The 25,768-nt window shown below is 37.4% G+C and overlaps 1 protein-coding gene across 4 annotated transcripts in view; it reads left to right on the top strand.

Moving 5' to 3' along the window:
* Window positions 1–25,768, top strand: part of CDK17 (cyclin dependent kinase 17) — an 89,511-nt gene that overhangs the window by 57,403 nt on the left and 6,340 nt on the right. For all 4 annotated transcript variants that reach the window (XM_059473421.1, XM_059473420.1, XM_059473422.1 and 1 more), the window contains 5 exons: window positions 15,568–15,693; window positions 19,646–19,702; window positions 21,646–21,760; window positions 22,302–22,396; window positions 23,041–23,103. In XM_059473421.1, the coding sequence (XP_059329404.1) occupies window positions 15,568–15,693; window positions 19,646–19,702; window positions 21,646–21,760; window positions 22,302–22,396; window positions 23,041–23,103 (456 nt within the window). The remainder of the gene's footprint in view (window positions 1–15,567; window positions 15,694–19,645; window positions 19,703–21,645; window positions 21,761–22,301; window positions 22,397–23,040; window positions 23,104–25,768) is intronic.

The following is a 25,768-nucleotide window of genomic DNA, read 5'->3' as shown; positions in this document are numbered from 1 at the left end:
CAGAGAGGGCTAAGAACCATTAAAGGATTCTCTTTTGTACTGGAATTCTAGAACTCCAAAAGAAATTAGTAAAGATCTCAGGAATAGTAAAGGTCAGGAAATTCCTGTATAATTTTTCAGAAGGCTTTTTTTTTTTTTTTTCAAATAAAAGCATCTTTTCATTTGCCTCTTCAATTGTAAAACAATTTTAATATTACTGTTTAAGAGGTTTTAGGAAGCTTTTACCTTTTGTATATGCAATGCTGATTTTCTCACTTTCTACCAAATTCCAAATGCTTGCTTCTGGCTGTTGAAATTAGCATTATTTCTTCATTGGCTTAGTCAATGAGAGAGAGAGAGCAAATGGTTTTTTGGCATCTATTCATATATATTCTGTAAGAATTGTAATGTGCCCTCAAATCACCGTAGTATTGATACAGTGACTTTTCCTGTAAGATTCCATGATAAGTGCAGACAATCTCATTTCTTAATTTTAAGAATAAGAGATGCTTTTGGTGGACTTAAGTTTGCTTTTTAGAAGTACTTTGTAGCAGATTAAGTTGGACTTGTACCTGTTCGTGCATTCCAGATGGAGGAAAATGCAACAATCTCATAGCTTTGGTTGAAATACCTTTCTAGTGATAATCTTTTCAGTCAACTTTCTCATTTCCTAAGTGAAAAGGCTTTAAGTGATTACATTGTCTGCCTGTATTTTCCTCCTTCTATTTATCCCATGGGTCATTTTCTGTCAGTTTTGACAGATTGCTAGAAATCTCAGATTCTAATTCTCTATTAATTTCTGTGAAAAAAGCTTTACATTGGGAGACATTGCGAATGTATCCACTGCTAGTTAAAAACCAGCAGTTTTTAATATATCCATATATGAGTTCAGTTGCAAGGTATAAATCCACAGAAGACCCAGTTTTACTCATTTTGCTCCTTGTGGAATGGGATCACTTGCTTCCTTGACCTTTGGGGGAACCAAAGCAAGGTTTCTTTCCTCTTGTAAAGAGTTGTGCCCGTATGCCTTGTAGGATTTGTGTGGTGGAGCTGGCTGATTCAGTAGTAGCAATGTGATTATATAAAGAAAAAGAAGCAATCTGTGTTGTGAAGTAAGTTTCTATTATTCAGTTTTATTTTGATGGCTGATCGCGATCTGGTGTCTCTAGACATTGGGTAGCCTGAGGACATCCTCGCTTTATAGAATGAGTTATAGCTGTGTGCTGTACATTACACGTTGGAGTAAATTAGTACATGTGTGACAGAATGTTTTTGCTGCAGTCTGCTGAGGTCATTAGCTCCAGCTGAAATCCATTGTGGAAGGTATTTGATTAAACATACACAGTTGACTAACACGATAAAGCAATATTCCTTGTTCCTCCTCACTAAGATGAATGTGCCTGTCACACTGTGGCTGTGTCCTTTCTTGTGCTTAGTTTGACCAATATTTGCTGTAGTGTATAGTGGTTTTGTACATAATTTCCTGGCTATATATGTTTGGTTCTTTCTGCTGAATTGACAGAAGTCCTAATTCATTTTGAAGGCAACTAATCAGGTAAAGTTGAAACCTTGACACATCCTTTTTAGTTACAGGAGTTCTGTATATATAACCAATTTTTTTATGCTCAGCTTGAACTTCGTCTAGGATTCTGAAAATTAGCAATCCAACCAGGTTTTATATCCAACCAGGTTTTATTAAATGCTTGCTAAAAATTGTATACTGTACTCAAAGTGCTAATTAGCAAAAAAAAAAAAAAAAAAAAAAAAAAAAAAAAGATTATTCCTGGCACATTTTGTCCATTAGAATACACATTCTGATTTTTAGTGCCTATCCCCACTGCACTGCCCTTCTTAAATAATGCATAGCTATAAATAAAATGTCAAAGAGCAGATGTATTCTCTGCTGCAGAATATGTGAAATATTCTGTTGGGAAATAAAACTTGATATTTCCAAAATTTTCATATAGAGAAATACAAAATAGACAGTAGAGAGAGAAATGAAAAACATATTTGTTAAGCAGAATCTCCATAGCAATTGAAAGTGGAAATTTCATAACCTTAACTTGTCCTGCTTTAGATAGGAAATCATTGTACTGCAACGTAACCTAAGTATGAAACATTTTGAATATGAAGTAGTGGTTGTGAAATGAGAAAGAGCCCTGCTCTGCAGTGAAAAGTCTGCTGGGTTGAAAACTTCCCATGCACATTAGCAGCCATGGAAATACCAGTTTTCAGTCTGTTATATCCACCCCCCCATTCCCCCATCAGTTATAATTTAGGCCAGCATGACAGGGAGGTGATAATGTGGTTGCTTCTGAATTCAACAGCACTGCAGTTGTGGTTCGAGATTGGGTTTTTAATAATGATTGTTCCTTGTTATCATGTGCTTAGAAGACAAAGAGAAAATACCAGAGTCTCATTGTGTTGCCTAGATAAAGTTTATTTTGCTTGTAATCCACAGACTGCAAATTGTTGGTCAAGCAGCTGCTTTTTCTTTTTCTTTCTCCTTCCTGCCACTCGTTCAGGCAGGAACCATGCTGACAGTAGGTGTGAGGATCTATTGTGTGAAGAGTTTGGCTTCAAACAGCTGTTAGGTTTTAATTAAAATGACTTCTACTCTTCTGCTAATATGAATGATTATGTACTAAGTCGGTAGGACTGTTTATCAAACAAAATGGATGGAATAATTTTTTTGAAGTGTCAGTGGTGTAGCTTAAGAATGTTTACACATGTATCTCTATTTTAAGTGCAGGTGTTTTCATCTTGCAATGAGAAACATTTCTCCAGATCATGGAACTATAGCTTAAAGCATTTTCAGTTTGATTTTGCTAGAAAAGATGTGATGCATTAATATAAATAAAGAGATAATGCATTAATATAAATTTATGTTATAAGCTGTAAGTGTTCATTGGGGGCCCTGTGCCTATGCAGTGGACAGGGAGTGCATCATTAAGAGCTGTGGTGGATAAAAAATAAGGAGAAACAGTCTGTGCAAATTGAAACATCTGTTTCCCTTTCCCAGAAGTCCAAGGTCTGTTAGCTGTCTTAGCATGTGAGCTGGCGGAGGGCCATAACCCACTGTTCACCAGCCTGTTTCCCAGATATTTTATCCTGAGAAACAGTTCTTATCCATCTGACTGGCACATTAGTGACAGAAGTGTGTTCCAGATCAGACTGCTCCTACCACATTGCTATAGGGGATAATTCTCCCCTGAGAGGATTAGCTGCACGGTTAGTACTTGTAACTGAACAGAAGGAAATACAAAGGCTACAAATTGGTGCCATAGGCAGGTGTGTGTTGTGATGGTCACCTTCCAAAAGTAAGAATGTAGATGAAAAGCAAGGTTTATTTGAGCTTCACTCTTTACCAGAGTATAACTGATTTGGGGGCCTTGACACAGTCTGAGTAACTCAATATGCTCTTGGTCCACCTGGGCAAGTGTACCTTCTCCTAAGAAAAATACACAAAATTAAACGGTATTTCAGCTGATAAAAGTGTTAAGAATTTGTTGATAGGCTTCAGATTAGAATGTGGTTTGTAGGTTTCCATTCTCATGTGCAAATGGGGCAGTCTCAGCTCTGTTCAATTGTTTAAATGCTAGAACAGCAAGCTGGATTGAGTACTGACCCAGGCTTTTGGTCATGGGCAGTACAGGATTTTCTTCTGCCCTTAGTTTTGGAAGGAGGAAGCCACTTTATCTAAGATAGCTAGGGCTGAATGCTCAGGCTATCTTGCCATCCAGGTGGCTTCCTTTTATACCAAGGAGACATTACTACTTGTGGCCTTCTCTGAGCAAAGTTTCTTCCTTCCCCCTTCCTTCTGTGCTTGGCAGCTGCAGAACTGTCTGTGCCACATTTACTGGCTTTTGTTGAACTTGCTTCTCTCTGACTCCTGAGAAAGCAGTAGCTTTTCTTCTGATTGTCACTTCTGTGAATCTAAGCACATGAGCACCTACCAGAAGATTTCAGTACTAGACAGAAAAAAAATTGAAGCTGAATACAATCAAGGCTTCTTTTGATTTTCAGTGGTCACTGCACTATCTCCATTCAGTCATGCTTGTATCATTTTTCTCAACCTTTTTCAAGGTTACACTAGAAAATGCATTACCCTTTTTATAAACTCCCACTTTCATATCTCTGTGACCCTTGGTGATTTCAGAAGCTCCCTTCAAAAACCCAAGTGCATATTCTAAATTACTAGTATGGTTTTGATTAAGCTGATGGACCTCCTTTTGATCTATTTGATTGGCAGACTCATTTCTTCTACAGAACACTGTCACTACAACAAGTAAAAGAATTTCAGCTTAGGTAACAGATGACTTCAACATGCCTTTTACAAGACTTTTTAAAGGGTAACTGCCTTTGTTATCAGCAATTAAGACTTTTTTTGACCTTCTGTTAAGAACCTTTGTCATTCTGGTGCTAAAGTTCTTGGATTCCACTTGCAAATACTCCTTTAGAAAAGTTACTGCCCTAAGCAATGTTCTTTCTATAAGGATAGAATACATGCTTTTTTGGTTTTGTGTCTTGATGTCTTGGGTTTCCTTTAAGTTCCATTTAGGAGTAGTCTAGTATGACATTGGATGTGTTCAGTCATCTATAAAACACATCTCTCATAATCACAGAAATGCATCAGAAGAAAAGTCAGTAATGGGGTGCAGTTTCATACTCTGTACTCCAGCCACACTTTAATCCAGGAAGGTCAGATTTCCCATCTTCATATTCAAGATGTTGGTTTATTTTTAACTAGCTACTTTTTCATGGGACTTACCTTTTGGTACTTAAAGCATTGTTGATGATGTAAATGCTAGTGTTAGTAATTAATATTACACAGAACTGTTTTAAAGGTCCAGGTTTAGTGGTTTTGCAGTGGTGTGTTGTCTTTATCCTTCCTCTTGGCCTTGTTTTTCTTACAAGCTGGTAACCTACACTACCTTTTTTTCTTTCGAGGCAGTTTCTCTTGTTACTATATTACAGGAACTAATGAAAACATACAGAAATCCATGTTTAGAAATCAGGAAGGTGTAGTAGTAAGTGAGGCAGAACTTGCTTTATTATCTTGTGTTCCTGCCCAGCACCTACTGCTGAGTCACACAGCCATAGACCCTGAATTTGAGCGGGGTTTATATTGAGGCTGGTGCTACAGGTGGCAATTTAGCAGGCAAACAAAATCAGACATGGTATCTATATAGTTGTTATTATTTTTTACATTCTTCCATTCTTCCCGACATTCTCTAAGTTCACTTCGTGACAAGCTTTCTGATGCAATAAAATAATAAGAAAACAAAGAATCCCCCCCCCGCCAAAGAAAAACAACCCAAAGGAAAAACCAACCAAAAAACCCCCGAAGAATAATTTTCAAGTGTTTCTGGTATAATCTGTCACAAATTTCATGTGTATTTATATACTTGCTGAAAGGAAAGTTAATGTCTCACATTTGATTTTCATTTCTCCTTTCTCATATTTTTCAAAACTGGTTTTCTGACACATGTATTTGTTTTGTTTGGTTTCATTGGATGTGAATAGAAGCTCCTGGAATGCAGTTTGTGAACACTGTATTTGTGCTGAACAGTTTAAACCTTCTCTTTAAAAGTAATGGCGTAATGGGAGATATGAAGTAAATAAAATAGCAGCCTGTGGTTTTTTTTGAAAAATGTGTGAAAGAGCAGGTTTTTTCAGCTAGTTGGTAGCCTAAGCAGCATATCCATGAAATGAAAATTCTCACTTAATGTGAGAAGTACTGTACACTCATATACACTATTACGCAAAATACACTAAAAGTATCTTGAAAAAGAAATTGTTCAGAATTCATATTTTTGCCTGCTTAAAAGAACCTATTGGCCTGTAATTCTAATTATGTGCCTTCAAAAATACTAATTGTTGCAAATACTACTGAAAAAATGCTTAGCACATTTCCCAAGTTTTTCATGGTGCTAAAATAAATAAAAACGAAGATATCTGCTTGCAGTACTAGTTTCTGTGCTTTATATTTTTATATTATTCATATTTATTTAACATTCTTATTTGAGGGCCATAGCTACTGTAGATATTGGCAATAACATTCTTCAGCTGCTGGTGGTAAAGTCCTTGCTTTGTTGATTGATGATAGTAGATGTGCTGGGAAAATGTGACACCTAGTCCCACAGCAGAGATTTAACCCTAGAATTTGTAATAATAATATTCCACAGATGAGGCTGGGCTCCTTGTCTTTGCCTGGCATGTCAAAATCCAGTCTGACAAGCTGTGTTTATGTTGGGCAGGAGGCAGAGAACATGCATTGTCATTGTGGTCACTGGTATTTCTTCTGAGTCTGAAATGGCCTGTGGGCTCAATCTCATGATAAAGTCCCTGAAAGTGCTTTCTGTACTCGATTAGCATATCTGGAAAAAGACCTTTTGATTTAAATGATGAAGGAATTCCACCGTATTTGGGGTCAATTCTGTCCCAAATGTAAAAGAGCCCCTTGATTCAGTACTCAAAATTTATGCTTTCTTCAATTGTGCTGCATTTCAGCTGACTTGATAAAACCAGTATGGATTTGTGATACGAAATCTAGCAGTGATCCTTTGTAGATGGATTTTAAGATTGTATTTTCATTATTGCTGCTAATAGAAAAATTCTTTGAGGACCCTTTCCTCAAATTTAGCAGAAAAGTAATTGAAAAATTGTGATTTAATGTTTTCAGTAAAATTGTAACTGTAACAACATTCAAGTATAAAGGGAAATCTAATATTCAGATATAAATCATGCTGCTAACGCAGAAAAAATGCACTTTATGCATCATAATGAAATTATAGCTAAACCTGTCAGTTGTGTGGGGGAATGATGATGGCTTTATATACATATAAGGAAGACCAGTATAGATAACTCATCCCAGCTGTTAAAATAATCTTTTTGGTTACAGTAATTGAAGCCTATTTATGAAGGTATTAAAATAGTGTGCTGCAAGGATGCTATAGGTTTCTTTTGGTGCTTGTGTATGCTGGTGTTTTTCTTAAAGACCTTGAAGGTCTACAGAGCTGTAACAAAATAATAGTTTTTTACAAATATGTTCTCTGGTTTAGGATTGGTTTTTTCTATATTTATTTTTGCCTCTAGCAGTCTTGTTGTATGTCATAATTCTGTAGAGGATCCAGTTGGCTTCAACTGTGCTAACTGTCATTTGACAAAAATGCACTGAAATTTGATAAGGCAACCTTCAGAAAAAACTCCACATGGTATCTGATACTAAAATGATACAGTAAGTACATGCTTAAAAGTTGTATATTAGAATATTTGAATTCTTACTGGCACAAGCTAATCTCTTAAAATCAATTTGTTTGCTTTGTGTATCGTGAGGTAGCACATAATACACATTTTTTGTTAAAGTATGCAAGGAAAAAATAGTGTAAAAATTTGGTTGGTTTTGGAGGTTCTTTTACAGTAAGCATGTAATGAAGTTGAATTGTGTTGCACAGAGGGTTGTATGATGCAGTGTTTTAGATGTCATTAAGCATTCTCCAGTGAACAAAAGCACAATGAGTAACTAGTGAACAGCCCGTGGTTGCAGCTGAGGTGTCTCACTGGCTCTCACTGAAGCTGGTGAGAAGGCCAATTCAGAGCCATGCTTACACAGGAGCATTTTCATTTGATCCATGGTGGATTGTTTGGGTCGTCAGGCTGATGTCTGTAGACTTAGAAGAACAATTCTTTTTTCTTTGTGAGGCTGTAGCAAAATTTCATGGATGAAATTTAGCAGAATCAACTCTTAAACTAAAATTTAAGGGAGAGGTGACCAGCAAATTGTCTGTTACCATATAGTAAGTACGTACTTAAATAATGGCTGGTTTGGAAATGTAGCTCACCAATAAATGGAATAGCCAAAGCAGTAAGGATTATAAGGTACATAGTGATGTAGCTTGGCAGTATAGTTTGTGTCACCCACTGACAGAGACAGCATCCTGCTTCCCTTGGCTCCTAACCTTGCATCAGTGGATTATTAGTTCCTTTGTTTGGTTATGAGACTTTCTTACACCCAGCCCTTTCTCCTCCAAAAGCATTGGGAACATCTGGCCACAGGCAATGAAATACTGGCTTTGGAGATACTCAGCTGTTAGGTTTGCTAAATGAAACAGTCAGTAAGAGTAAACTGAGGCTGATGTTTATCAGGATTTTCCCTTCAAGTTTTTCTGACAAATCTTCCTTCTCTTGCTGCAGTTGCAGTTGTGAGTATGGTAACAGTCTGAAATGGCCTGTCAGTTCAAAGACGAGCAGCTCTGGTAGTCCAGTGGGTACCAGAGAGACTGACTTACTGTTGGAGCAAGAAAGGGGCACTCTGCAAATTGGCACATTTGTTACAGGTTAAAAATAAAAGTAGTCTGGTGTTCGTTTTTGCCTTTTGTAGTGTAGGTAAAATTGGAATTGGAAGACCTCAACAAAGCCTTCCCTGGGGCAGTTTTCTGGTTATGTATTTTTTGTGTTTAATGATGTTTTTTCTGTTTCATCATAAATATTAGTGATTTTTTTCTTAATGTGCTGTGTAAGTCAAAGTTAAAATGACTTGACAGAAGACAGACATAAAAAATGTGAATGTTTCAAGTTGCTTCTTTTTAGAGCAGTTTTAATATGTAGAGTTCAAACATTGTCTATCCTGAGTTAGAATCATCTTTATAAACTTCAGTGAATTTAACTGAAGTGTGTAGTGCATCCTGACCAAATCAAATAATGGTGAATTAACAAAATCTGTAAGTTTTTTTGTTATGATACCTGATTTAAAGTGAAAAATGTTAACAGTGCTCTTTCCACCAATAAAAATAGGTTTATTGTTTTGACCGGGTTGAAGAGGAGTGAAAATTACCTGTGGGTCAGGAAGGAGACTTCCTGAAAAGTGTCACAGCGTGGCACTATGTAGTATTAAATGAGCCAAGTCAGGCAATTATAAAAGGGAATAGCTGGTAAGTTTTTATTATGGAAATAGGAGAAAAGGATAGGTGGCTAAGGAAAAAGTTGACAGAGGTGAAAAACAGAATATGGTAACAAAATTCTAGTATTAAAGTCTTGTGAATGTTTTACTATGGGTGGCAAGTGAAGAAGCTGATGTTTGCAATAGTATTTTAGGCCATCCAGAAGAGAACCAGAGGTAATGAAAAAAAAAAAAGTAAGGATTTTTGGAATTTACTTATATATGCAAAAACTTGCCAAGTTTGGGGGCAAGGTTGTATTTTGTTTGTTTGTTTGTTTGTTTGTTTTTCATTTAGAAGACAGGTTTGCATACGTAAAATGTCAAATTCCTCAGCTCACAGAACCTGCAGAATTTAAGGTGAAATTCCTGCCTCCTTTTCTTGTCCCCAAGTGTAAGTAGTCAGTGGTAGACAGAACTTCCACATCAAGTTACAGCAACACAGTTGGATGTCGGCCAGATGAAAGAAAAGGCTGGACAAAGTGTAGCTCTTCTTAGAGCACTTGCATTAGAAATAGATGACAAAGATAAACACAAGTTAGGGTCGTTTATCTCCACAGAAAACAAAGTGGTGTTATTGTCACAAGTGCTTACATGTTTATCTGCTATGAAGCAGAGTAGGACAAATGTGAAACTCATTTCAGACAAATTATAAAAATAAATGCATTTCTCTGCCAGTAATACCAGTAGTAAAGCAAAATTGAGGAAAAGCATTGCATATGAGGGTAGAAAATGTGGTTTTAAGTTGTGGAAGGAGGAGGAAAATGCCACAAGCATTCCAATTCCCCTAACAAATCAAATGGTGGCTGACTATATTCTCCAGAGTATAATCTGGAACTGGATCAAAAACCAGCTCATTAAATAACATACAGTTAACCATAGGCATTTGATCATTTAGAGTACCACATTTATTGAATACTGATATATTTTGTTGCAAGTTGACCCTAAAGCTAAGTATAAAAGAATTAACTAGAAAATGCTATGAATTTACAAAAGCTTTTTCATAAATTAATACTCATTTGGGAAAATAAATCTTAAATGAAATACAAGAAAACAATATAGTTTCAATTCTGTAAAAGATTAGCTTTACTTGAAGTACTTTGTTGCCCCTAAAAGCTAAGGTTTGCATTCCAGTAAACTCTTGCTTCTTAAGAGTTATAAGGAATGTACCCAGATTCTCTCTTTGAGTTGAGGGTCTGTGTACACCCCTTACAGATCTGTTACATTTTAAAAAGGGTATATATAAGATAACATAGGGAGTTGCTCTAGTTTACTACCTTCAAAAATTTAGATGATTTATGAAGGGATGCAAAATTTGTGTTAAAAATGGTCATTTAACTTTGTAGTGTTGACAGTCTCAAAGAGCATAGGGAAAATTCAGTCCTGACATTAATTTTACATGTTTCCTTCTGACTTCTTCAAACAGCATTTTAGCAAGATATTTTATACCTTGGTTTAAGTTTCTTAGTTTTTTCTTTTCTATGGGAAATGCTAACATGCCATTATATTCAGTTGGTCATTGAAATACGTGTGAACTAAGTCCTCTGTCCAGAAAGTCTCTCATTTCTTCACTGAATTCCACAGAGATTTAAGACAATTAGAAATTCTTAAAAATCTACTTCCCTACTGTTTTCTGCTGTTGCTGGCCCTGCAGCCTGGTGTCACAGCAAGACAGCAGCAAGCCATGTGGTTTAGAAGAGCAGGTTTGCCATAGCAGGGTTGCAGTGGGATGGCTGCAGGGGCAGAGAGGGAGCAGGGATGGCGATTGCATGGAACGGGCAGGTCCAGGCTTCCTGCACCAAGGCCAGACTCGCCCTAAAGGCTGCTCAGCACCACCAGGGACACAGGCTGATTCCCCTGGGCTTGACAGCTGACCCAGCTGGCCAAAGGGCTGTTCTGTGCCATCTGCCATGGCTCTCAGCAGTAAAAGCTGGAGCAGGGGGGAGGAAGGAGGACATTTGTGGCTATGGCATTTGTGTTGCACTTCCTGGGCCATGTGCATGCTAAGCCCAGCTTTCTGGGAAGCCTTGGACACCTGCATGCAGAGAGGAAGCTGTGAATCAGTTCCTTTTCCCATTCTGCTGGGGCACACAGCTTTTGCTTTCCTTGTTAAACTGCTGTTACCCACACTCACAAATCTCCTCACCGTCCTTCAGTCTTCTCTGCATTTTGTGGGAGCAGAAAGTGAGTGCTCCACTGGATGAAGACTTGACTGTTCACCAGAGTCAGCCCCTAGTGGGAGAGCAAGTGTCCTGCTGCCATTAGATGACCAGGCTGCCCGAGTGTCAGCAGACTGCCTGGTCTTGAGCAGTTAAGGCTCAAAATTGGTAGGCCTCTGGTAGGTTCTTGCTTTTCTTTTAACATTTTCTCAGTTAAACTAACTGGGTTTTTCAGCTGTGTCAGATGAAATTTTAGTTTCCAGTTTTTCTATTTAGCCACTAGGAAACATTCTGCTTATTCCTCTCATGCACATCTAATGAATCCCCTTTCATGTTACTGTATAGCATTTAATTATAATTGCTTGCTTTTCCCAAGAGATGGTTGCTTCAATTATTGCAAAAACTGGAAGAAATTAAGGTGGTACAGACAAATACGACATAATAATTTCCTTCTTTCACTTATTTGGGTTTGTAGTCTAAATTACTTTCTTCCATTTTGTCTATTTTAGAGAGTTAGGTAAAGGCAAATTGTAATACAAAGGGGACTTAATATCTATAATTCTATAATCTTTCAAATATTGGTGTCATGGAAGGTTTCTGGCTGCTGGATAGCAATATTTAATTGCTAAAAGGAAATCTTGGCTTGGCTGGCATTCTAACATAGCCAAATAAGCATGAATTTTGGAAGTATTGTAGTGTAAATTGTTAGGAGGAAAAATCTATAAACTACCTACTGCAGTTGCCATGAAGTCATGATGGTTTTCTCACAGAAAAGAACCTTTTTTCAGCTCAAGAATGTTAAGGAGAATAGATACTGTGTTTGACTTTATTTATAATGTGGCAAAAATTTAGGTTTTTGGCACCTAATACTATTTTTTCTTTTTTTTTTTTTTTTTCTTTTTTTTTTTTTTTTTTTCTGAGGGGACAAAAAGAGCAATTGCTGTCATGTATTGTCTGCTACATTACAAATGTAGGCCAAGAAATGTTACTAACATCAGGCATTCTAATTTTAAAAAATAGTATCCATTTCTCTTCAGGTTGATCAGGGTTTTTTTTTAAAGAAAGACATTGCAGGGGAGTTGCATTGAGATGAGGGTTGCATGGAGAGGAGGGTTGTTGTTTTATGTAAAAGTGGATTACTGTTTTGGGGGCTTATATAAATTGGAACAGATTTTGGCCTTTGCAGCAGTAAGTACTTAGACTCAGACTGTACTGCCTACTGTGGAGCACCAAATGGAAGTGTACAGCTGAAGGTCTTGGTTTATAACTGAGGATGTCACACAAATCTCTGAAGTAAAGTCATGGGGCCTGTTGCAAAAATGGCGTACGCAGGGGTTTTGAAAATGAAGGATAGGAATTCTGTAATAGAATTGCATCTACCTCACATTATCATATTTTCCGTGTCTATCATATTTTTATCTTGTTTCTGTGATAGCTGGGCTTCAAAGTAAGGGATTCTTTGTACCTGTGTAGAATCTTAGACTTGCTTTGTTTCCCTTGCCCTCCGTGTGAAAAGGTGTGTGTTGAGTGCACAGTGCACACTCAGCGGCATCGTTTTCAAATAGCCATTGCAGCCCTAAAGGCTGCCTTTGCTTCCTTCTTCCTGTATACCCATCAACTTGATATGCTTGGGAATGCTTCTTGGGGGCTGTGGAGGTGGGTTTGAAGCACCACTTCAGCTGTGCCAGCCATGAGTGCTGTGAGGGAAGAGAACATGCACATGGAGAGCTTGGGGTTACAATCAGGTCAGTATTTCTTGAGGCCTTTGAGTTGAGGTCCATAACTTCAATGTCCCTGTAAACATTTTCTGTTAAAGTCTCTGTAAATACACCTGTTAAACAAGCACTGTGGGACGGTGAGAGCACTACAGCAGGTTTCTGTGCCGCAAGAGTTAATAGGTAAGAGTAGGAAAAAGCTATTTTGTCACAGAGTTTATAGGATAGTGGTCATATCTGTTGCATTCAGGAAGTTATATTGAAAAACTCAGCTCACTGATACTTTCTTTGTTCTTTTGGTATTTTTTTAATTGTTCTTGAGCCATCAGAAAAAAAGCATAAAGCCACTATATGGGCTCAGTGCTGATCTGGGATTACATTAGAAAGGTGAGGTAGAGACTGATGCTGATCCTTTTCCTGTCGTCCCTGTCTTGTTCCAGCAGTTTCCTGGTTTTACTCTGCAGTGAGATGGCAGAGCTGCTTTCTTCAGGTCAACATGACATGCCTTCCTTTGTGCTCAGCTGTTGTGAACAGCTACCAGAATTTTCTGAGGAATGCAGTAAATTATAGGATAGAATATTTTTTTTTCATAATCTGAAACCCTCTTTAGTGGAAGAGAGGCATTAGCAGAGCCTGGCGAAAAGAAGGAAATTACTGTAGTGGAAAATAGTGTTTTACTCTAGGGAATACTTGCAGGTCCTGTTACAATATGTTAGTTCTATCACTCTCCCAAAAAGTACACAGGCAGTTTTACAATTGCCAGTGTTTTAAAAAATTTAAAATATGCAAGTTGAAAATGAATTAATAAACTAGAAAGTATGCCAGACCAGAGCCATACCTTCTGTTTTCTTTTAATTTAGTTTCAAAATGTTGGTCAAAGCTGCCATTCTGTTAACAGCAATTTTTTGTTTAAGGACAGTTTAAAAATTCTGTAGTAGATAAAAAATTGATGCTGATTTTTCCAGTTGTGCAAAGAAGCTCATGTTGAGCAGCAAAGCAGAAGCTAACAGGCTTTGTGCTCTGTACCTAAGGAGATGTGAGAAGCAAAAGGAGAACGAGAGGATCAGCTGCCAGAAATTAGAGCTTTCTGGCCTCTATCCAAACATTTCTGCCAGAATGGGGTGGCCGTAGTGAATAGAATATGTAAATCATCCAGGGGGATATATATTAACACTTCTGTCCTACCTGAGATTGAACTGATTCCCACATTACATAGGTTTTTCAAAGTCTATCTCTTTAACTGGTGTTTTCTGCTTAGCTTTTTCTCCAAGTATGTGTACAGGTCATGTGTATACACGGTTCAAATACATTCCCATCACTGAAAGCTTAGCAGGTTGTTCACCAAGATCTCAAGTCTTGAAAAGTCTGACGATCCAGTTCTTTGTCAGCCTAAGCCAATTTGGCTGCCGGCTTCCCGGGCTTGCCCTGCTGTGCCTCCCTTGCCCTGCGTTCAGGCTGTGAGCTTGTCTGACCTTACACTGAACCTGTTTGGAGCACAAAGCTGGCAGGAAGCTATGCACTTTGCCTGAGAGTTTCTTGATTATTTAGCATGCTGAAATAGTTCAAAGCTGCTGCAGACATGAGTAGAAGCACATGGTCAAGCCTGAGGGGAACCGAACAGGGATGTAGCTGCCAACATTTGGGTTAGCTCGGGATGCCCAGCTGGAGGTGATAGGTAAGGCAGAAAAGAGTAGCTTCAAGAAGGCTTTACTGCCCTCAGGTCAGTAAATCTCAGGTCTGCCAACAGAAATACAGAGTTACTTCTTGTGCTGGAGAGAAGTGGGAAAACAGTGGTGCTTCCAGAGATGTCCTCAGCTTCAGGGTGGAATCTCGGGGGGCGGATTGTGCACTTTGATGTTGAGCATGACTTTCTTTACTTGAATAGACTACCTACACTGAAAAACAATTCCTGCTGTTTCAGAAATGACTTACCATTTTTTGTGAGTCTGATTGTGATATCCTTTTATCTCATGAGATGGTGACTGGCCATTTTGAGACAATATTTAATATTTTTGTTTCTTGGCATGTTTGAGATTAAAGCCAAACTGGAAGATAAAAACAATACAAATGTGCAGAAACAAATCTTCTTTCCCCTCCTCCCATTTGGTAAAAAATAAAGTGATTTTGTTTCCCTCTTGTCTTAAAAATAATGTTTGTTGTTGTTGAAAAAATGTACTGGGGAAAAACAAAATGTGATGCAGAGAAAATGGCTTACATGTAATGAATGGCATTTTCATTTTCAAAAGATCCTGTAATAAAGAGTTAGAAATAAAAGAAATGTAGCAATATTTGTAATAGTTGGCTCTAATAATGAAGTGATTCTGTTTTGTGAGACTGGAAAAAATAGACTAAGTTTGTAGCTTTTTGTAGTTGAGAGAAAGAGAGGGAATTACGGAAATCTCTTCTTATACTAAAGTAACTACTGTATGAAAAGAAGTGCATCCACAAGTCTCTGAATTCTCAGTTTCTGGTATTCCAGGTCTCTATAAGTATTCAAGTAAACTCAATACATTTATCCACAATGTAGTTATTTGCATTTTAATATTTCATTCCTCTTGTCAGAGTAATAAGTTTGCACAAGTTTTTTTTAAACCTGTTATATACACAAGTTGAGTTATTTTAAGAAGCGAATATGCTTTTAAAACCATTTTTGTGAGATTATTTTTCATTGTGTAAATATTTCAGTTTTATATAGTAACACAGCAGACATTAGAAGATGTTTTAGGAAATTCTGAATTCACCTTGTCCCTTCTTTTTTCCCCATTATTTGCTGCAGGATTTGAACAAGCGCTTGTCGCTGCCCGCTGACATCAGGATCCCCGATGGCTACCTGGAGAAGCTGCAGATCAACAGCCCGCCCTTTGACCAGCCCATGAGTCGGCGTTCTCGTCGGGCGTCCCTGGTAAGTGTGATGCACCTGCCTTTCTAACCAACCCCTCAGCTCTTCAGCTTCCATTGAACACACAGGCCAGTATTCATGGGTATATTTCAGCTTCATTTCCACTTGGGCGTTTTATTCCTGAACATCAGCACGTACTTGTCAAAATCCAATGGACAACTTCACACTTTGTATCATTTTTCTTCTGCTGACTTGGTGCTCTCCTGTTTCTCAGTGAAGGTCTTGACCTATTGAAAGCAGTGGCTAAACTGAATTCCCAAAGTACATACTTAAATCCTTCTGCTTTTTAGAGCAGGGATGATCTGTTTGAGCAAATAGGCCACACAGTCTTAAGTCAGGGCTGGGTCCCCTCGTGATTTAGTAGGAAGGCCCCAAAGCAGCATAATATGAAGGCAGGTCCTCCTCACTGCTCTTTTTGTATTTGATAACATTTTCTTTCTCAGAATTGCTGTGGAGACAATGTTTGTTTTATGTGAGTGTTCTATGGTTTTTTTGATTTTAGTTTTGTTTTCTTTTCTTTTTTAAAGCACGTGTTATTTCCTAAAAGAATGAAGGAATAAATTCACTTAAACCTTTTTGGATTATTAGTTACTTTAAAAAATAATGATTAGTTACTTTAAAAAATTTTCCTTAAAGATGACAGAATGAGTATTCCTACTCTATAATTACAGTATAAGTGCTAGAAAACTTAGATATTTCTACTTATAAATCATACACATCCCTGGAATAATAAAAAACATTATTGTCTTTTTTTTTTAAATATTGTTATGTTTCAGTCATAGTTTCAGCTATTGGTGTTCTTTAGTGTTGGGGTCTTAAGGAATTGCTAGACAGTTACTGACATCCTGAGTAAATTCATTGGTGAGAAATTTGTCACAGAGAAATTCTGAATAGGTTTATGAAGTGTACATCGTTGTTTTCTTGATTTAATTACTTACTTACTGAAAAATAAATAGGAAAGTACCTATACTGAAATAGATTTGTTGACTGTAAAATATCTTTATTTTATTCATTATTAATAAGGTCTATCTATAACAAAGCTAACAAAGCATTGTTTGAGTATTTTTACCCCGAAAGAAAAAAATTATTGTGCTGGCCTAACAAAGCTCTGATCTTCATGCCACCTTTTGCAAAGACAATGTTAAAAAAAAAAAAAAAAAAAAAAAAAAAAAAAAAAAAAAAATTTAAGTGAATCTCTGGAAGTAATGATAATGTGTCAGGCTTAAATACTTGTGCAAGAATTTCGTAGCTCATTCACCACATAGTTGCTGCTGTAGCGTGGAACTGAGGAACAGATTTCCCCAAACCTCTCTTCAGATGCTGGCAAAGTAACTTTTCAGTAGAACCTTGCCAGTGGAGTTAAGTGTTTGGAATCTGGGAGAATTTTTTGCTCATTTAACAGTGACCCCTGAGAGCAATTGAGGTTCTCTCCTCTTTTCCTCTGAGAAAACTGACAGAAAAACAGTGCCCTCTAATGAATGTGGTGTGTGCCTGGGATCACCTTCCCATCACAAGGTGGTGTTGTTTTTGCCTTTTAAAATGCTTTCATTTTTAAAGGGCTTTAAAGTCCAAAATGAAACCTGCCAGCCCTGCTGCGGAATGCAGGCATGCATTTGCTGTGATTTCCAGCTAAACTTTCAAAAAAAAGAAACCCAAGGACTCACTGTTCTTAAATTGTTACTGCCTGCTAAGCAGACTTTTACTTACAATAGATAAGTATTGTGCTCTGCATCAAAGGCTTGTCTCTTCTCAAGACTTAATAGGGATCAAAGGGAAAAGGCTGTCAAAAGTACCAGGTGATGACTTGTTATACTTTATATTGGTGTTTTTCTTTGAAATACAAGCAAAAAATTCGTTTTTGCAGTATTGCATTTTGTGTAAACAGTTACAGTATTGTATGCACAGACACTAGAAGTAAAAGACCATAAATACTGTGCATCAGTGTTTCTGTGTAAGACAAGATAGATGCATATTGCAGAAAAAGATGAAACAGTTCAAAAATTATTTTGAACTAAAAATGAAATTGTTCTTAGTTTGAGGGATTTAGAGCTTATTTTTTTTTAGGAGTGACAAGGAACCACAATATGATCAAAAACTAAAACACATTGTAAGGCAGATCTTGAAGAACACCTGTCTTCTGTATGTAGGAAATATTGTATGATTTTTTTGTATTAAACAGATACTAAGTTTATGAATCTCAGTGAAAAACACTGAGGTTTCTTAGAAATCTGGCTTTTAAATTCCAGACTGGTGGTAGCAAGACCAATGGCTATGAGTTCTTCTTAAGTTTCTCCAGTAAACTAAGCAGCCTGTCTTTTTAATTCTAATGCCATCTAATACTCGCTTCAAGATATGTTTGTTTAACTAGGTCAAAATGCACTTTGGAAACATAATATTTATTTTGCTAATATTGCACCTATATCAGTGGTATGTTTAAAGTCTCACTGGAGCTACAAGGGTAGCAAATACCAACTTTGCTTGTATTTTGAGATAAAGGGTTTGTCTTTGACAAGCTTCTAAATGTGCGTGATACTAAAGTCTCCTTATACAGTTCTAAAACATTTCAGTTCTAACACTAGTTTAATAAAGCAGCATTGCTCCTAATGTTATATTAATGTAGTTATACACCCATTTTCCCCCTAGATATATGAAATATGTTTGCAGACATGATCTTACAGTTAGTTCAGATGTATTTTCATACAAGTGTTCTGAAAACTAAGTATTAATCAAACTTTTATTCCCTTCATAATATATTGCTGTCAAATCTTAATACAGTCAACAGTATTTATGTTACCATAAAATAGTAAAAATTTTAAAATCCATCACATTTTTAGGAGCAAATCAGCTTATGAAGTGTGGATCTAGGTGCTGAGGACAGCCTAGGGTCAAAGGATTGTTCCTTGGAAAGAAATAACCAGTGAAGAGCTACGTTTAGAAATGAAAGGAGGGATGGTGCTGGGGAGAAAATCTGGCTCTTTTGTTGCAGTGTGTTCAGTTGTCAGTAAAGCATGACCCTGTGAAGCCGATAAATTTGGGGGCTTGACAGGGTACAGGCTATATGTCTTCTGTAAATTGCTTCAAGAATTCATTCTTTTCATGTTTACTTTTAACATTCAGGAGCAATAGTTTCAGCACTGAAGGAACAATAGGAAGCTTTGGTGTAATTCACAGTGGTCTTAGGAGAAAATAATGGTAAGAGAGAACTGTGTTATATGAGAGTAGCAGTGGATTTGAACAGGAAAAGAGTAATGATCTTACAGTGTTCAGAGGTAAATGTGTTACATAGGCAGGTATACACCCTTCTGGCTTGCATTGAAGAGCTGAGTTGGTGACAGAAAAAGAGAAGATGAATAAATAGTTCCAAGTAAAATACACAAAGATTTGGAGCTAAGAGGTATAAAATGTGAACTGCTGAGACAAAGCTGAAGCTTGCTGAGGAATGGTGCTTAGAGATTTTCTTCCTGAAGGCTCAGTCCAAAAGGCATTGAGAATTCAGAATGGAAGAGGATGCTTGGAGCTGAAATCTTGAACACAGCAGACAAATAAGATTACTTTGAAAAAAGCAGCAGCATATGGTTATGCTGAGCTAGAGAAAGGATGGACTAGTTTGAGATTACTTCCATGCTTTAAGCTATAACAACCTCAGTGGTAGTAATCAGATCAGAAGAGTGGAGAAGACCTAAGTAGGAGGTAGGTTAAAGTGAGGTTTTGGTCTAAATGTAACTCAGCTCACAATCCCTCCAGGATACACTGTAAACTGGCCAACAGGCTAAGCACTGGGCTGGGATGCATTTATATCAAAATGTGCTAATTTGTTTTTAAAATACTGGAGTTGTGCAGTGTTAGTCAAGTATTGTCAGGTAATTTTCTGAAATTAATTTAGCTTGTTCACTAAATGATGTACGAATGAAGTGTTTGGTTTTAGTGATCAATTTGCCATTTCTTTTCATTGCAGTCAGAAATTGGATTTGGAAAAATGGAAACCTATATCAAGTTAGAAAAGCTTGGAGAGGTATGTATAGCTTTCTTTTGGAATGATGACAATGTCCTATGTAAAATTTTGCATAAGTTTAACTGAAATTCTCCAAATCCCTGAAAATACCTGTTGAATTTACTTTTTCAGTAAACTACACATATTCAACATGTGTAACAATGTCACAACTACACAAATGTTTATGCATAAATAATAATTTTTTAAAAAGGCAGGAAAACTGTCAGAGCTGAGGAAGAGCAAGACTACATTAGCAAATATGCTGTGACCTTCTGGCTTTTTTTTCAGATAGACAAAATTATTCTGTCGATGGTAACACTATGTTTTTGATGATAACACCAAGTTTGGTGTCCTTTTGCCTTGACTTAGGTGTTGGAATGTTCATGATGGATTAGAGACCAGTGCTTGGAAGGTGCAGGCAATAGCTGTGTGTGTGTTCTGGTAAAGAAGCCTGCACGCCTGAGCTGGGCAGCCGGCCAGGTGCTGCCAAGGGAAGTACATAACACACTTGTAGGGGGCAGCAACTTTCCCTCTCCAGTCATCCTCTGACTTCCAGAGAAACAGTTCAGTTCAGGAGCGACAAATTTTCATTCCTGTCCAGTTTGATTGAGGTTGAATAACGGAGTCAAAAATGGACAAGGAGCACTGAAATGGGATGCAATAAACATTGCAGAAAGAAGCAGGGCTGGTCAGCATCTCTGCTGTGAATATTGCAGTCAGTCCTCCATTTAAAACATTTTAATTTCCTGTTATCAAATCTGAGCCTGCCTGATGCAACTTGAAGCCTATTCCTGTTTTTCTGTCACTTGTTACCTGGGAGAAGAGGCTGACACCCACTTGGCTGTAACCTCCTTTCAGGCATTTGTAGAGAGCAGTAAGATCCCCCTGAACATCTTTTGTTCAGGCTAAATGCCCCCAGCTGCCTCAGCTTCTCCTCACAGGACTTGTGCTCCAGACCCTTCACCAGCTCCATTACCCTTCCCTGGACACTCCAGCACCTCAATGTCCTTCTTGCAGTGAGGGGCCCAGAACTGGGCACAGGATTCATTCCAGGTGTCACCTCACAAATACTGAGCACAATCACTTCCCTGGCCTTGCTGGCCACACTGTCATTGACACAGGCCAAGGTGCCATTGACCTTTTTGGCCACCAGGGCAGACACTGCTGGCTCATGTTCAGCTGCTGTCAGCCAGCACCCCCGGATCCTTTTCTTAGGATCATCTTCCCAGTCACTTCCCCAAGCCCACAGCACTGCCTGGGGTTGTTGTGACCCAGGTGCAGAACCTGGTGCTTGGTCTTATTAAACCTCATGAAATTGCTGTCAGCCATGGATCCAACCTGTCCAGATCCTCTGCAGAGTCTTACAGTACTGTAGTGATCTAGGGCATTTTCTGTACCTTTGTTGCTTTTTCGGGCATTTGCCTACTGTTTTGTCAGAATTTTTTTTCTTAATTTAATATGCTTCTAGAGTTTTGTACCTCTTGCTGTCTAAAAATACATAATGAAGACAAGAAGCTATCCAAAGTTACATATTTTCTTTGAGTTTGTGGAAGAGTATGTCTGCAGCCTTTGGAAACATAAATGCAGCATAGTGTGGAGATACCCGAGCTAGATATCTGTAGTCAGACAGAGACTTTGAGGAGTGTAAATGATCCCAGCAGTGAACTTAGTGAACTTAATGCTATCTGATCTGACTTCTTTGGTAGCTCTGTGGTGTTTAGGTTTCCATGCCATTTTCAGAGCTGTTAGGCATATACATCCCTTGTGGCTTCTACGAGTTCAGTCCTATGCTTAAAAGAATACTCCTGTACTTTTACATGTGTCAAAAGAATATAATGTAAAAACTATTCATATCCAAAATGAAATCTATTAGATCCTGAGACAGAAGTTAGTATTTTCTTATTTAACTAATGTTTTGATAAAGGAACAACTTGTAAAAATTCCCTTCTTTATCCATTTTATAGGGTACCTATGCCACAGTTTATAAGGGGAGAAGTAAATTGACAGAGAATCTGGTAGCTCTGAAAGAAATCCGCCTGGAACACGAGGAGGGAGCACCATGCACAGCCATAAGAGAAGGTGGTAACTTTTTTTTTAGTTCTTAGAATTTCAGATACTTCTGAATTTCTTTTTGACCCAAGCACCATCAGTACTTGGAAATACATAGCCTATGTGGGACATTAGTAAAATTGCTGTTAGTATTGATGAGGAAAATTATAGTCCAGACATATTCAGAGTTTTGTTTCAAATTTATTTGCTTTATTGTGATTTCAAATTCAATTGTGATTGTGATCTCAAATGCAGTATTATAAGTGGATGATTAGATACTGAATTAGACTGCTGTTAATGAGTAACTTTCAGGAACTCAAAAGTACATTTTACAGAATTACTTCTGTCTGAAAACTATAGTTTAAGAAATACAAGCTTGTTACTTAAGTATGTGTTTGTTGTTTTGATTAAATACCTTTTTTATTAACTCAATCTATATGAATATTATGTTCTTAAAAATAGCTTTTTAATTAAAAACCCCAGATAGCTTATATGGATGATCTTAACTAGAAATTGCATTTATTCCTCACGTGTTTTGCACTTATTTTGTTCTTCCTGTTCTCTCTTGCAGTGTCATTGTTAAAAGATCTGAAACATGCAAATATTGTTACATTGCATGATATTGTGCACACAGACAAGTCTTTGACTCTTGTTTTTGAATACCTGGTAAGTGCTTAAACAGTTAGTGAGCTTTACATTTGATTTGTTTCTAAGAAACAGAAACACAACAAAATTCTGTACTCTTTTTTAAAATACTAGGAATATTTGAGTTTTCTCCTGCATTTACAGTCATTCAGCTAAAAATGAGAACAGTGTATTCAGTTCTTAAATGGCTGTAGATCAGTAAACACTGTTGTGGTCATTTCAGAGTTTTATTAATAGCAGTTACTGGTGGTCTGCCTGATCAAACTGTCTACTTGTCTAAAATCATTACCTGTTTAACATGGTAATCACACTATGGTTCCAGTGATATTTTCTGTTCCTATGATATTTTTCTCTTGTGACATAGCTGACTTTCAGTGTAATTGGAGAATATACCAATTGTATAAAATACTGTGCCTCACATAGGTGGAGGAGAAGGCAATGGCAAGTAATGATGCCTGAGACAGTACAGCTTGCTGGGAAAAGGGTATTTCTGTCCTCTGGAAAACCATGGATATTTGTGTCCAGGCTTTAGGGGGTTTTATCATTTAGTATCTTATGCAGAAATCTCTTTTTTTTGATGAATCATTTCAGTTCCAACAATAAGTAATATTCATGTGATTTGTTGCACACAATTTTACTGAACCATGATGATGGTGTTTTGCCAGGACAAGGACCTGAAGCAGTACATGGATGACTGTAGTAACATCATGAGTATGCACAATGTAAAGGTGAGTGTTTTTAGTAACAGTGGCCACCTTGCAGCTTTGTCCTAAGAATTTCAGAGAACTTTATAATCAGGAGCTAGGTGGTTTAGTCTCTTTAAAAATAAAATAAAGAAACTTAACTTCCTTTTTGGCCTGACTTAGCTATATTTGACATCAGATGATGTCTTTAAGTGTTTAAAACATTGAAAAGAGGGGATTATATAAGTTTGTGTATTTTCATTCTCTTTGAAGTTACATATCTAAAATTTAAAAATTCCTAAAGAATAATACACTCATAACTCTTTTGACTTCTTGTCCTTCCATTATTTATTCTCATTTACTAAGTCTGTAATTTGATATATCCTCAAATTTATATATGGACACTGAGGAAAATTTGGCCTCAGTTATGAATGTGTTTTGGGTGCTGCTGCCCACCACACAAGTAAGAAATCAAAAATATGTATTTAAGAATGAGTAATTTTCATCTTTACATTAGTAAGAAAATGGAAATAAAATTTTCCTTAGGGCCTAATTTGCTTTTTCTTCTAGTTATGGTTGTGGCCAGGTCAAGTGACTCAGTCTCCAATCTGAGACCTAAGTCAGGGTCAGCTGCTATTTCTCTTGTAAAAACCAGGCTTTAATTGGAAAACTGGCAGAATTCTTAGTGTTCTTTAATACTTAGGGCTTTAGAAACAAGCTTCCAAACAGTACAGAACTGTCGTGAAATGAGTGAAATTATTTGGCACATGGGCGAGATACTGATTTCTGTTTGGTGAGCTTTCCCTTTCATTCTGTTGCCACATTTACTTTACAGTCTCCAGGGAAAGACATCTGCCCATAACCTGCTCTGTTGCTTCCTCTGAGAGACTGCAAAGGGAAATTCTTTCATTTGTTTCTACTTCAGAGAGGCAACCAAAAATCATAATTATGCTTGCGTTTTTAATTATCTGCAAGTTCATAAGCAGTGCTTTAAGCTTAAAAAAATAAGGGAAAGCTGTAAGTGGGAACTTGACTCTTATTATTAAGTGCAGTTAGTGAACAAGCCAGAATCTGCTTGTGATAACCTGAGCTAAGCAGAGGAATTGTTTTTCCTTGTTTGCCTATGGTTTAAGCTATGCTCAGAGAGCAAATTTATATGGTCAGTACCTTTGGCACTGGGAAACCAGAACAGCTGTGGTAGCTGTAGGTGCTTACCTTATAATAACTGTGGGGGTTTGAGTCATCATTAACATTTGAGAGACCTCCCTGACATCACTTCCTCACATTCCTTGGCTAATTTTAGGTTTTTGTGTTTTGACAAAATGAGGGTATGTGTGATCTCTGCAGGTATTAGTGTTTTAACCAAAGTTTTGAGCTAATACATGGCATCCTGTGCATTTCCAAAAGGATCCCTGCCAACTGTGGGGAAGCTTCACAATTTCTGTAGAGTAACCTGCTTTGCATTCTTGGCTAATCCTTGCAGTCCCAGTGTACATTAGGGAGGGCCATTCACTTGTATTGAAGTCATGCTAATAAAGCTTGGAACTGACTACCCCTGCAACAGTATGGGCCTGAGTAGGTGGAGCAAGACTTGTTGCTTCTCATTCTGCTCTTCAGAAAGGAAAGTAAGGAGAAAGAAATTAATCCCAATTCCTTTTTTTCTAGCACAGATTAATCCCATGTCAGCACACTGAGAACAGATGGATGTAACTACACCTGCTGTGTATTTGTCCAGTTTATGAAAAAGAATTTGGTAGTGTCACTTGGTGCAAAATAATAGAATATGGTCATATAAAAACATTCTAGTGGTTTTCCTCAGAGGTCCTGTTACATGATCAATTTGTCTCATTGCTTTCTGTAACGCTTCATATTTTCTTGTTGTACATTTGATTACTTATGCTGACTGAGTGCTGCTGTGTGGTAAATGCCAGCAATAGCTACCCAAAAGTCCCATGTTTGAGATCAGACCTTTATACATACAGAAACTGCAAAGTAGTAGTCCTTAATACAGTTATACATTAAACTTGCTTGGCTGCCCACTGCTAAACCTTTCTTTGCCCCATACTACTTTTATGTCTATATATGTGCACCATTGATATGCATGACTGAAGTTGTTTGCTTGGCTTGCTGTTCCAGAGGATTAAAATAAACCTGTGTGTGTCAAGGTGAGAGGATGAATGTAAATACCAGAGGCAGTTGGGCTGCTTTCATAATCCTCATTTACCCATTTCTCCATCTTCCCTAAGCTTGTGAATCTACATGTATTTTTCCAGTAGCATGCCAAGATATTCTTTACGTAGTTCAGCACAGTTGGATGGAAATGCTGCTGAGCTGCATTTCCAGAAGGGGGTCTGTGGCCACAGGCAACTTGAGTATATAGTCAGGGACAGTTATCTTTAAAGACATTAGTGTGGGGAAGTGCAGTGGTAAATGCTCTTTAAAAATAAACAGCCTGTGTTTCTCTTCAGTTAAACAGAACAAATTGCTCTGAAAGTCTTTGTTGTAAAGTGCGGTGTTAAGGCAGTGCATTAGCGTAAAATGATTTTAAATCTTTGAACAATAATGATGCCCAGGATTTGCTCTTAAGGAAAGTAACTCACTTTTTAGAGAAGTCATTTTGTCCTGCTTACAGTACATAACTCTCCAGTGCCCAACTAGTCATGCAATGTGTAGATTACAATTTTTTTTTTGTCTAATTTATATGAATGTT

The sequence above is a fragment of the Ammospiza nelsoni genome, chromosome 5 (genome assembly GCF_027579445.1).
Source record: "Ammospiza nelsoni isolate bAmmNel1 chromosome 5, bAmmNel1.pri, whole genome shotgun sequence".
In the NCBI taxonomy this organism is placed as follows: Eukaryota; Metazoa; Chordata; class Aves; order Passeriformes; family Passerellidae; genus Ammospiza; species Ammospiza nelsoni.
The sequence above is the reverse complement of the archived record's forward strand: the minus strand, read 5'-3'. Positions and strand labels throughout refer to the sequence as shown.